Raw genomic sequence first — 12906 nt, 5'->3', positions numbered from 1 at the left:
TTGGCAAAAAGGGCAAATGGACAACTGCAGGGGTTATTCAGCCTCTGCGGTACCTGCGTGATTGTGCAAACTCTCCCCTGGCCTTCCTTCCATTTTTGTGGGTGCTTTTGTTTTCTGCCTTTCTTTCCTCGTCCTCTGTAGTACATGTATGAGTGTGTGACCTCTCCCCTGCCCCTCCTTCCAATTTGTGCTTTCATACATTTTTCTGCCTTTTTGCCTTTCTTTCCTTAGCTCTTCCGTACCTGGTGACTTGTTCCCTGCTGCTGTTTTATCAGTGTAGTACTATAGCCTGCCTCTGTACGTTACAACAACGGCGCGGACCTGGCGCCACCCCGCCCAACCGATGAACACTTAACCGGCCATTTCGCGCTCCCCTAGAGCGTTGTTTCCAGGTATGTAGTGCCCTGCTCGTGTCTTTTATAATAAGTCAGCTACTTCACATGGCACACCTCCTCAAAATGGCAGAGGGGTGGCACCAGGGCTGGGTAGAAGTTCCGTGTCTGACTAGCGGACAGGCAGTCTGTATTTTTCTGTTGTCTTTCAGAGCGCCCGTCGAACGTACGGGAATTATTTGAGTGCGCGGACACCTGCTGCCGGAAAAGATACACTGCGCGGCCGTTGAACAGAATGAACTATAGAACGACGTTTCCGTTGGTGGTTTTGATTTGTGCTCTGGTCAGTTTCCTCTTTCAGCTGAACATATTTAAGGTACAGTGAATTCTCGTCATTTCTCCTCGTTGTCAATCGGTGCTGTATTATTTGTTTGAACACATCCACGGAAAATATCAATAAAAATATATTTCAAAACCTTATCCGGGGACGTAGAAATGCGGGCGGTATGTCTGTTTCGCGTGGTAATTAACCTTATAGGATCACGTAAAATTGTGTGAACTATATTTTATCCGTATATTTGTTTGACGTGTGCAAATGACTCGCCTGTCTAGAATTATAAGTTCGTCTTTAGTTTTTGTAACATTTAAAGAGCACCCCAAGCACAGAAAATGTGCAGTTCGATTTAGAGTTTTCATTTTTCCTTGCCACAGAATCCGAAGCAATGGACACATTCAGAAGTTTATGAAATGTTCACAAACTTGTCTTACAGCTAGGTTTGTACGACATAAAACACAGCACGGGCGCCCTAAAACTAACTCAGCAGAACATAACTAAACATAGATACAATTAGGAGCTTTGAAACCAAATATATTTACTTTTCTAAAACGTATCAACAATGTTCATACTTTTTGAAGAAGCACATGTTTTTGTTAAAACTTAAAAAGTCTACACATTATTTTAATACGGGAAAATGGCAAGTGTAAAAAATAAAACGTTTATTTTATTAAAGGCAAAGTAAATCACCTCAAGCCGCAGAACAAGTAGCTTTCTCTGAGAGATAGTAAACATGGTATAATGGTTTGTTAGGACCACCGAAAACATATTTTTGCTGTTTATGCGTTTTGAAAAGTTATTTGAGATTACAATCCATTCGTTTAACAAACAAGGCGAATAATACAAAGGAAACCTTTACAATATAGATATTTTCCGAAAAACGTAGTTTACGTTTCCCAATTTTGCAGACTTCTAATTTACTTTTGTTGGTTTGCATATTATTGTCAGCATATCTAGTCACAACATGACTAAATCACGAATCATTAAAAGCATGTACCCATGGAGCAGGTGTACGTCTGGTGTAAGGTTATGCAGGGAAACTGGAAATGTACGGGGGCGTGTCCGGGAATTATGGGGCGTGACATAAGTAGGCACCGTTACAAGTCTAACTTAATGTATGATATGATATGATCGTTTATTTATATAGCGCCTATACACAATGTGTTTCAAAGCGCTTCAAGGCAAGGGAGGGAACAAGGGAAAATACAACCACATTCTTACAGGCCATGAACAGTAAGGATGTGAAATTAACTATCGGACTCGGCCTGACGACATTTCAGATAGTGCTGGAGGGATGGTGGGGAGGAAAAAAACAGTAATGGGAGGGTGGAGGAAACAGACGAGGTTGCTATCATATTAGGTACAGTGACAATTCGGATAGAGTAAGTGCATAGAAGAAAGTAAGGGGAGGAGATAGGAAAAGGGAGAAGGGAAAGGAGGAGAGAGCAGTCAAAAAGAGTGGAGAAGCAAGAGTGGAGAGCGAATTCAATTGCAGAAGTTAGTAGTAACGCATAATGTTGCAAGCCAGGATACAAGATGAAGATGGGAACAGCATGATTCAGGGCCACCATGAGTACAAGATTTATTTATTTATTTATTTATTTGTTTTAATTCTTGTAATGCGCCAACATGCCCATAGGCCTCAGGGCACACATAAAACTGGACGAACAAACAGACACACATGGCAAAAAGAGGAAGGGTCAAAGAGTTATTCCAGATTGAAGAAGTGGGTTTTTACAGCACGTTTGAATACAGTGTAGTCCTGAATCTGCCGCATCTGGGCTGGAAGTTTGTTCCATAGAAGGGGACCTTGAGCATCAAGAGTGGTACCTCCAAATTTGGCTGTCCTGTATTTTGGGTGCTTGAGAATAGAGGATGAACGAAGGTTCCTCGTGTTGGGTTTAATGCTAACACGGGCTGAAAAGTAAGTAGGGCTACAGAGGCTGAGGCATTTGTGGGTCGTGGTCAGTATCTTGGGTGTTATCCGATGTTTAACGGGAAGCCAGTGAAGTTTTTTCCTGAAAGTGGAGATGTGTGTACGACGGGACTGATTGAAAATATTACGCACAGCATTATTCTGAGCCACTTGTAATGAATGGATGTTGGAGGCTGTGGTGCCCGCTAGAAGGCTGTTGCAATAATCCAATCTTGAATTGATCAATGCAGTGGACAGAAGGGCACAGATTTCTTCCAAAATGAATGGTCGAATATAGCCTATTCTTTTATTTATGAAACCGCAGCTAGATTTGATGCTGGAGACATGGGAATTCATAGAGAGTTCATCGTCAAGAATGACGCCCAGGGTCTTGACTTTCTTCTGGACAAGAATGGTATTGTTGGCAATATGGAAACTAGCATATTTGGACTCGAGTTTCGCCCGAGTGTTTTTAGATGCCACGATGAGGAGTTCAGTTTTTTTGTCGTTCAGGGCAAGAGAATTGCAGGCCATCCAGTCTTGTATGGCTTTGTATATTTTATTGATGGTTACTGTATCGCTGCTATAGGAGCCACCCAGCTGTATGACCACCTGAGTATCATCAGCGTAGTTCGTGTATTGCATTCCTAATTTGTTTAAGAGGTCAAGAAGGGGGCAGATATAGAGATTGAAAAGCAGAGGCGATAGACATGCAAGATGCAAAGGAAGTCCAGCATGAGAGTTGAGAAAGAGTGACGCACCGTGAATGAATTAAGTCCATAAAAGTCAAATCCAGCATTGGCCACAAGTCAGTGATGGTGAAGGAAGGCACCAGGTGGGCGGGGCTTGCTAAGTGGTGAAAAAGAGCAACAGGCAGGAAGGTATCAGGTGGGCGGGGCTTAGGCCAGGTGACTTAGATCCACTTGCACCTGCTCCCCATCTGCAAAGGAAAAGAAGCTGGAGGGCTCCTTAAGTAGGGAAACAGAGCGGCAAGCAGGAAGGCACCAGGTGGGCATGGCTTGCTAAGTGGTGAAAAAGAGTGGGAAGCAGGAAGGCACCAGGTGGGTGGGGCTTGCTAAGTGGTGAAAAAGAGTGGCAAGCAGGAAGGCACCAATTGGGCGGGGCTTGCTAAGTGGTGAAAAAGAGTGGCAGGCAGGAAGGTACCAGGTGGGCGGGGCTTAGGCCAGGTGACCTAGATCCACTTGCACCTGCTCCCCATCGTATATTCACAAAAGTTAAGGATTGTCTTCAGTGCTCCAGATAAGATTTCGAAGTGTGAATATTTTATTCCCCGTTTTTAAAGTTGATAGTAAAATGATTTTTTAAGGGATTCAAAAAGTAAGTTCCATTTCTAATGGGAATATTTTATAAGCGAGTAAAAATGGTTTAACTGTAAAACTGAAATGGTTTCGTAATAAAAATGTCTTTGTGCCTTCTTGTTATTGTCCATTAAAAGATACATTTTTAACTCTGCAATGCATTGGCCAATCTTTCTGTCACGCAAACATATTTATTGTATTGTAATGTAATTGTCATTTGTTTACCGCCTTTCACAACTGGTATGGTCCCAACGTACTTTAGGTTGAACGTCCTCGGGGAACTGAAGTCCGGGTATGGGAAAATTCATCAGATGAGTTTAGAATGTGTGTGTGCATTTTAGCCAAAGAGGAGTTGGGTAGGGGTGGCCAGGAACCTACCAGCTACCCATATCTAGGTGACAAATGGATGGGTACATAGAGGTTAACAAGAGGGAGTGCCAGAGTAGTAGATTCCTTACGTGTCCAGCCTTACCAATCTTTTGTCGTGCGGAATAGCTGCATTCTAATGGCAGAGGTGTTGTGCAATATGTCTTTGGCTATTTTCCATAAGCATGGAAGTGTGATAAATACTCTTCTGCTGTGGCTGGCTTCTTGGTTGCGTAGATGCAGCGTGGACTCTCTCCTGTGTTCTGCTTGAGATGATTAGATTATTCTTACTGTCATTATGTGCATGCATGAAAGTTCATCGCTGTCCCAACATTTCTGGAATGATTGACTGGCTCAAGAGGGCATGGTTTGTCAGGGTGCAAGGGGGAATAGCCATGTTTTGAGGGCCCTCCTTAACTGTTGAAAGAGCAGCAGTAATAAAGATGGTGTATTATGTTGGGAAGGAGGCCGCCCCATCCCCCCACTAGGCGCTTTAGAGTGAGGTGAGATGCATTTGAAGCACTATCATGGGCCAAGGGAGGAGAGGGATGGTGAGAGGACCACCTCCCAGTTTAACAGGACCCTACTTCACTATATCCAAATATAGTCTAACCACATAGTGCAGCATAAGGCGCACAAAGTATTGCTATTTTCCATAGGTATTAGTAAACCTAGATAGGAGGGAAGGCCTTGGTGGTAAACGCGGCATTGCATGTATTAGGCCCAAATTGCGAGACAAGGGAAATCTCCAGCCATGCCCAGGCCCCCATGAGGACAGCTCACGCTCCCAACCGTTACAACGCCTATTCATTGTTCTAACTGTGAAGCTGGAAATGCATTGGAGGGACAGGGCCTCCCTGTCCTTGTCCTGTAGTCCTTTTTCATTTGTGTTCTGTCTTGTTTTCTGCCCATGAGTCCACGTGGGACTCCTGGCAGTGCAGCTCTTCCTGTTTTTGGTTTGGTGTACAGACCCATGGGATACCCTTATGGCACCCATGGGTGGGGGTGCACCTTGTGCCCCTAGTGTATGTTTTTGGGCACCTGTGTGTGGCCCACAGAGCAGGGTATGGGCTGGTGGCAGCTCCATGCTGAATTTGACAGGTGCTCTGAATATTCTCCATTTTGGGGATACCCATACCCTGCCACTGGAATCAGTTGATTCCTGATAGGAAACAAGATGGCCCCTGTGGCCACTTGCTTTCTATTGCCTGTTACCTTGTTTTCCCAAAGTCCTGGCACGCCCTGACTCTGCCCCTTCCCCCTGACTGGCTGTTGAGTGGAAGTTCCATATATGGTATTATTGTGAAGTCCAGGCCAGACTGGCTGGAGCCTTCCCAGTGACTCTATGTTGTGGGTACGCCCTTGCGGTGGGACCTGGGTGAATGGAGTGTGTGACGAATACACATTCTGTGTTGTGGATGTCTAGTATCTGGTGTTTGACACAAAGACTGAGACAGCCCTGCCCGAAACTGGTCTGGATGCACTGTGGAGTGTTCAATTGCTGGGTACTTGTCCCAATACACATAACTTGTGAGTGTCTGGAGAGAAGTGAATGGCCTGCCTGCATGAATGCCCTTCTGAGTGATTGGTTGCCTGAGTGTGACCCAGCAGAATGAATGGGTGATCATCTAGTATATCTGTGGGCCTCTCACTGCTAGAATTCGTTCAGAAGCTGAAGAGAAACTGGAGTTGAAACTGAAGCTTAACCTTGAAGACCTGCTGGAAGAGAAGTCTTGCTGCGGCTCTACTTCGTCGATCTGAAAGCTGCTGTGTCTCCAAGAACTGACCCAGAGAGGGCCTGGCTAGGCACCCACTTCCTGAGCTACGAGGGACCATTGTGCACTGCTAACCTTTGCCAAAGCTCCCTGGTAGACAGACCTACAAAAGGCTGCTGACCGGAGATGGGGACCGCCGCGGAATCACAAGGAGAAGCGCCCGGACCCTGTTGTCCATCACCGTCGAAGACCGCCGTCGCCGACCAGAGCCGCCGTGCTCCCCAGAGACGTCGTTCACCCTTTTCTTCGTGGGATCTCGATGATCCGTGGCTCTTGCCTTAAAGGGAGCCGCTCAAGAAGGATCCGTCGGGTCATCGTCGAACTCTGCTATTCCAGGTACATTGGGGTTCTAGAAAGATTATAGAAGGAAATAAGACTCTTGTGAACAATATATGGACTGGGCTTGTACGATATATCTTTATTTACAGGTTGCCCAGGTGGGGGGTTCTCCACCCAGAACTGTGGCTATTGGTAGGGGCCAATATTCTGCCAATTGTTCTAACCAACTGCTTTCCTCCTATGCTTATTGTTGGTTACCTTTATTAATTGATTTGAGTGACATTTAACCAGAGTACAGTTGATGCACTTAAATGAAATCTGATAATAATCGTGGTACCACTTAGAACTGTATATATTTGCCATTTTAGATTATACTGAGCACAAAGTGAGTTATTGTGATTGTGTACATAACCTTGAACCTTCATTATATAAAGACTGTGTTTTAACTAATACAGTGTGTGGACATTCCTTGGTGGGTGCTTGGGGACTACACTGTACTTAAGAACCAGCCTGCATCACCTCCTGAGAAGCTAGGCCTTGGTTGCTCGACTACGTTACCAATAATAGAGAATCTCGGCTGGGGTCCTCTGTGCCTCTCCTCTGCCATATAGAGAGCAGAAGTACAGACCCACCCTCCAGCCTTTACACTGGTGGCAGCCGTGGGATGCTTATGGTTTTAAGAATCAGTGTATAACAGTGCCTCTTACAAAATATCTGCACTTTGTTAAATTGAGGTTTAGTTGTGTACAAGATAACTGCATTACAAGAAATGGAATCTATTGCAAATGGTAAATTGACTAGGATGAGCTTAGAGGCTCTCCAGAGTGCTTGTGAAGTCAGGGAGTTAGACTTTGTGGATAAGTCTAGGGCTACAGCACCCATTGGGATCCATGCTCCGGATGGGCTGGGTCCAGTGGAAAACCCAAACTCAACTCCTGAGGGAAAAGAGACAGAAGACTCTCCTGTGGGAGAGGTTCTCAACCAGGAGGACCACCCTGACCTTCAATGCCTGTTGGCTGAAGAAGTACCCTCCCGGGCAGACTTCTGTAAGGGCCAGAGAGAGTGCCACTCTCTCGAGGGTCTGAGGAAACAGGCCCTGTCACAGGCACAAGGAGAAGTGCCTAGGACATTCCGGATCTATTGGGAGGGTGAGCTCCTTGTTAGTGAGCCCACTAAGCCTGAACCTGGTGCCCTCAAGAGGTTGGTGGTACCCCAGGTTTACAGGCACTCCTGCTGCAGTTGGCACATGAGGTGCCCTTAGCTGGTCATCTTGGGACCAAGAAGACTAAGCAGAGGCTCTCTGCCCATTTCTACTGGCCCCGGATGGGAGTACAAGTGGAGTCCCACTGCAGGACCTGCCCAACTTGTCAGCTGTCTGGCAAGTCTGGAGGTAGTGTCATTGCCCCACTGCAGCCGTTACCAGTGGATGGCACACCGTTTGAGAGGGTGGGCATCGACATTGTCGGTCCACTTGTCCCTCCCACTTCAGGTGGACATCGGTTCATCCTGGTCTTGGTTGATAATGCCACCAGGTACCATGAGGCTATACCCCTTCAGACTGTTACTGCCAAGGTGTTTGCCAGGGCTCTCCTGGGCATTTTCACCTGTGTTGGATCCCCCAAGGGGGTTGTGTCTGACAGAGGATCCAACTTCATGTCTAGTTACTTGAAAACCATGTGGAAAGAGTGCGGGGTAACCTACAAGTTCTCCACCTCTTACCATCCCCAGACCAATATTCTGGTTGAGAGATTTAATAAAAATCTCAAGAGCATGCTAGGCGCTTTGGAAGAGCCCCTAAGGAGGAAATGGGATCTCCTCCTGCCATGCCTGCTGTTTGCTTACAGAGAGGCACCTCAAAAGGGTGTTGGTTTCAGCCCCTTTGAGTTATTTTTTGGCCATCCCGTGAGGGGGCCCCTTGCCTTGATCAGAGAAGGTTTGGAAGCCACCCCTCCAGGTCCCGCCAAGCAAGTGGGGGACTATGTGTTAGGCCTCAGACGGAGGATGACACAGATGATGGGTCAAGCGACAGCAAATCTCAAGGCGAGCCAGGAATTGAACAAGTACTGGCATGACCTTAAAGCCTCGCAAGTGGATTGGACTCCGGGACAGGAAATCCTTGTGATGGAGCCTACCCAGCCTAGAGCTTTGGCAGACAAGTAGACTGGACCCTTCAGGATCATCTCCAAGATGGGCGAAGTCAATTATCTGGTTGACATGGGAGTCCTTGGGGTAGCCCCTCAGGTATTCCATGTTAACAGGCTCAAGCCTTTCCACAGGCGAGCAGAAGTCTCATGTCTCTTGCTAGCTTCAGAGCAAGAAGAGGATGAGAGTGAGCCCCTTTCTGATTTGCTGCATTGCAACCCGCAGGATGGCTCAGTGGAGGGAGTGCATCTCTCTCCAGATCTGACGACAGAGCAGCAGAGGGCCTGCAGGACTTTTCTCTAGCAGTATGCCTCTCTGTTTTCACTGACACCAGGCCTTAAACCATGGTGTAGGCACGAAATTGACACTGGTGTCAGTGTGCCTGTCAAAACCAGGTGCTACCGTATGTCAGATACCGGTAAGAACCACATAAGATGTTGGATCTGGGTATTATTGAACCCTCAACCAGACCCTGGTCCAGTCCAGTGGTCCTTGTCCCCAAGGCAAGTTCCCAGGCAGGTACCAAAGATTGGAGGTTCTATGTGGACTACTGAGGAGTCAATGCCGTCACCAAAACTGACGCACACCCATTGCCCAGGGCTGATGAGCTTGTGGACACCATAGGTGAGCACCTTTGACCTTACCTCAGGCTATTGGCAAATAGCCCTGATGGACCATGCCAAGGAAAAGACGTCATTCTCAACACCCGAGGGACTCTACCAGTTTAGGGTCATGCCTTTTGGGTTGAAGAATGCCCCTGCCACCTTCCAGAGATTGGTCAATCATGCGCACAGTGGGCTGGAGGTCTTTTGTGTGGCCTTCTTAGGCAACATTGCCGTCTACAGTTCCACCTGGGAAGAGCATTTGACACATCTGGATAAGGTGTTGCAGGCCTTGAAAAGGGCTAAACTCACTATCAAGGCCATCAAGTGCCAGATAGCTCAGGGGAAAGTCACATATCTTGGTCATGAGGTAGGAGGGGGTCAAATCCAACCTCTCCCCAGTAAAGTACAGGATGTACATGACTGGGAGGCTCCCACTACTCAAACCCAGATGAGAACCTGTTAGGCAGAATCATATGCAGTACCCTTTGGGAACACCACACACAATTAACACAAGTGTAAGTACAATTTCACCTTTGGTACAAGCCTGTACTACACAGTAAAGTGGTAGCGATGGCTGAGCAGCAAGACTTATCTCAAGAGTAAAGTGAGCAGTATCAATAGTTACACAAAGGACAGCAATTACTATGGTTCAAACAAACACTGACTCAAGGTTTCTGAGTAAAAGAATATACATTTATTTACACATCAGTTATAAAACAATTCACTATTATCAAGTAGCAGAAAAATCACAATCTTAATACACTACACACCACCCAATGAATTCTGGACAAGTTAAGCTCAAAATGAAGTTTGAGCAAAATGACACTCCAGCAATTAAAAAGGGAGGGAAAGGCAAGGTTATACAAAACTAAGTAGCACCAACAAGTAAGTAGGCAGGGCAATCTAGAAAAGGCTTTCTACAATGAGGATTCAAATCAATAGGCCTGGGCCAATGTTAATGGTTCACAGTCTTTGCTCTGGATCACACAGTTCAGAGTAGTTTGCGGTTAAGTCTTTGCCAAGAGTTCGAAACGAAGTTGGTCGTCAGAAAAGTTATTCAAAAGAGTAGAGATGGACAAGCCCTCGGATTGGCAAACGATTTCAAATACTTTTACCACGAAACAGGCGACCGGATTAAAACAGTACCTTAAATGAAGAAGGAGGCTGTAGCTGAGGCAGAAGTTCCTGGCAGGTCCTGCAGGCTCACGGTTCCTGAAACAACTGTCGGACTGACACGAAGTAGGAAGACTGGAGGGTCTTGCACTGCCCAGGGAAGAAACCAGCAGCGGAGCAGAGCAACAAATAAAAGGTGCTTTCGTTAAAACCCAAACAGGGTACGAGCCTGCAGCTGTGCACAGCAAATTCGACCAGGAGAGGGGAGGCCTTGCTTGGTATTTGGCAAACTGGTTGGTCCCACCAGCTCAGGGGAAGAAGACTCCTTGCAGATCTTCTCTGTCATCGAAGTTTGGAGATTCGGACCCGCAGCAGGGCTTCACCGGGAGGTTCAGTCGTGGTAGTGGTCCTCTTCTTTCAGCTTCTCTTCGGTTCTCTTGATCCAATGCCAACTCTGCCTCCTCAGTCCCAGAGACCTGCTTTTTATGCAGTTTTCTCCCATTCACACAGCCTGGCTGTCAATCACACAGCAGGGTGGCTGTCCAGGCAGGACAGTCACCTAGCCAAACAAACAGGAGTGCGACTTGGCTTCCCAAGGGAACCCATGGCAGGGGTCCTAAAACCCCTCCCTCACATCCTGCCTACCCAGAGATTCAGGCGCCTAAGGAGGGCTTCTGTGCAGAAGCCCGCCAAAGGACGGTGAACAAAGGAACCAAACCTGGTTTGGCGCGCAGAGTAAAACACAAGAAATGCTTTTACAAAAAGAACTGGCGAATAACCCCAGCCTTTACCGGATTAAAGTAAATGTGGTCCAGCGGGTTTAAGTTCGAGGCTACCAAGATAGCCTAAAGCAGCACCAAGGGTATTTAAATAATACGCGGTAGGAAAAATATGGTAGATACCACTGCCTCCAGCCAAGTCTAAATGAAAAGGGAACAAAACAATATTCCATGAGGGACAGACAAAAAGGGATAACTATTAACCCTTTCCAGTACTCTATGAAAGATAGTTTGTACTGGGTCTGTGGTTTTAAAAAGACTAATAAAGTCAATGGCAACTTTACATGTTCTAGGAGACAGTTGTCAGTCCCAGAAAATGGAGTTTAGAGTGGGAAGTCTGAAAAAGACAACTCTGTGTCACTGCACTAAAGGTGTTGTGTAACACCCATTAAAAAGATGATGCCTATGGAGGAGGTGAGGCTCCACAGTCTATGAACACAAAAATGTTAAACACACACATAGGGATGGATGTAACGGTATAACGGTATACCGTTAAAGATACAGTGAACCACTTAATTGAACAATAATAACCGTCACATTGTTTATACCGTTCATACCGTTAAGTGTGCTTTTCAATCTGATTTGGAAAGGCAGCCGTAGTGTGTGTGTGTGTGTGTGTGTGTGTGTGTAGCCTCCATTGATCTGTGGCATGCAGGTTATCAAGATGGCAACATGTTCATCTTCACCAGTAGCCAGTGGGGGAGCAAAAAGCCCTAATGACCACTTAAGAAAAGCTATTCAGTTTGCTTTGTCAGTTGCAGCCGGCCCCCCCCCTCTCCACACGTGTGTTTGTGTTTGGTGGAAGCAGGGCATTTCAGTGGAAAGTATGTTGAAAAGCCCAATTCTGGCCCTGGGTGCCTGGTTTTGTTTATGATGATAAATCTGTCAATTTATGACCTTTTAGAAAGTATTTGTTAAGATTAGCTAACTCCACCTGCTACACCGCAATAACCATGATATACCGTAATTTGGCAAGAAGGTTATCGTACCGTCATAAAACTAATACCGTGACACCCCTACACACACACAGCAAAACACATGTAAGAGTGGGCAAAAAGGCCCACACCTGTTAGATGGCAAAGGGAGGGTACACCCGGTCATATTCATCAGTAGACAACTCAAAGGTAGAGAATTTAGGTGGGCTACTGTTGAAAAGGAGTGTTTCAATATAGTTTGGAGCCTTAGGCGTTTTAGGCCCTACCTTATGGGGTCTACCTTCAAGGTCCAAACAGATCATAAGCCCCTGAAGTGCCTTATGCAGATGAAGGGTGAGAACCCGAAACTGCTCAGTTGGTCCATTAGCCTGCAAGGGCTAGACTTCACCATAGAGCATAGACCAGGGAAGAGACACGATAATGCAGATGGCCTTTCCAGAAGGTATGTTGACCGTCTGGATGAGGGTGTCTATCTCGTGGGAGATTAGGCACCCTAACCTCAGTCTGGGGGGTGACTGTGTTGCTGAAAATGCATTGGAGGGACAGGACCTCCCTGTCCTTGTCCTGTAGCCCTTTTTGATTTGTGTTCTGTCTTCTGGGGAACTCCAGGCAGTGCAGCTCTTTCTGTTTTTGGCTTGGTGTACAGACCCATGGGATACCCTTATGGCACCCATGGTTGGGGGTGCAACCCTGTGCCCCTAGTGTATGTTTTTGGGCACCTGTGTTGACAGGTGCTCTGAGTATCCTCCATTTTGGGGATACCCAGACCCTGCCACGGGAATCAGTTGATTACTGATAGGAAACAAGATGGCCCCCGTGGCCTCTTGCTTTCTATTGCCTGTTACCTTGTTTTCCCAAAGTCCTGGGAAGCCCTGACTCTGTCCCTTCCCCCTGACTGGCTGTTGGGTGGAAATTCCATATATGGTGTTGTTGTGAAGTCCAGCCCAGACTGGTTGGAGCCTTCCCAGTGACTGTATGTTGTGGGTACGCCCTTCGGGTGGGACCTGGGTGA

General features: G+C 46.7%; 1 protein-coding gene across 1 annotated transcript in view; it reads left to right on the top strand.

Annotated features, from left to right (window-relative positions):
- The first annotated feature begins 567 nt into the window (after positions 1 to 567).
- LOC138487890 (NXPE family member 1-like) overlaps positions 568 to 12906 on the top strand; it is a 383725-nt gene continuing 371386 nt past the window's right edge. The window contains exon 1 of the mRNA XM_069614510.1: positions 568 to 708. Within this exon, the coding sequence (XP_069470611.1) occupies positions 628 to 708 (81 nt within the window). The 5' untranslated portion in view covers positions 568 to 627. The remainder of the gene's footprint in view (positions 709 to 12906) is intronic.

Source organism: Ambystoma mexicanum, chromosome 9 (genome assembly GCF_040938575.1).
Source record: "Ambystoma mexicanum isolate Mex_15411 chromosome 9, UKY_AmexF1_1, whole genome shotgun sequence".
NCBI lineage: Eukaryota > Metazoa > Chordata > Amphibia > Caudata > Ambystomatidae > Ambystoma > Ambystoma mexicanum.
This window is presented reverse-complemented; position numbering and strand designations above follow the sequence as displayed.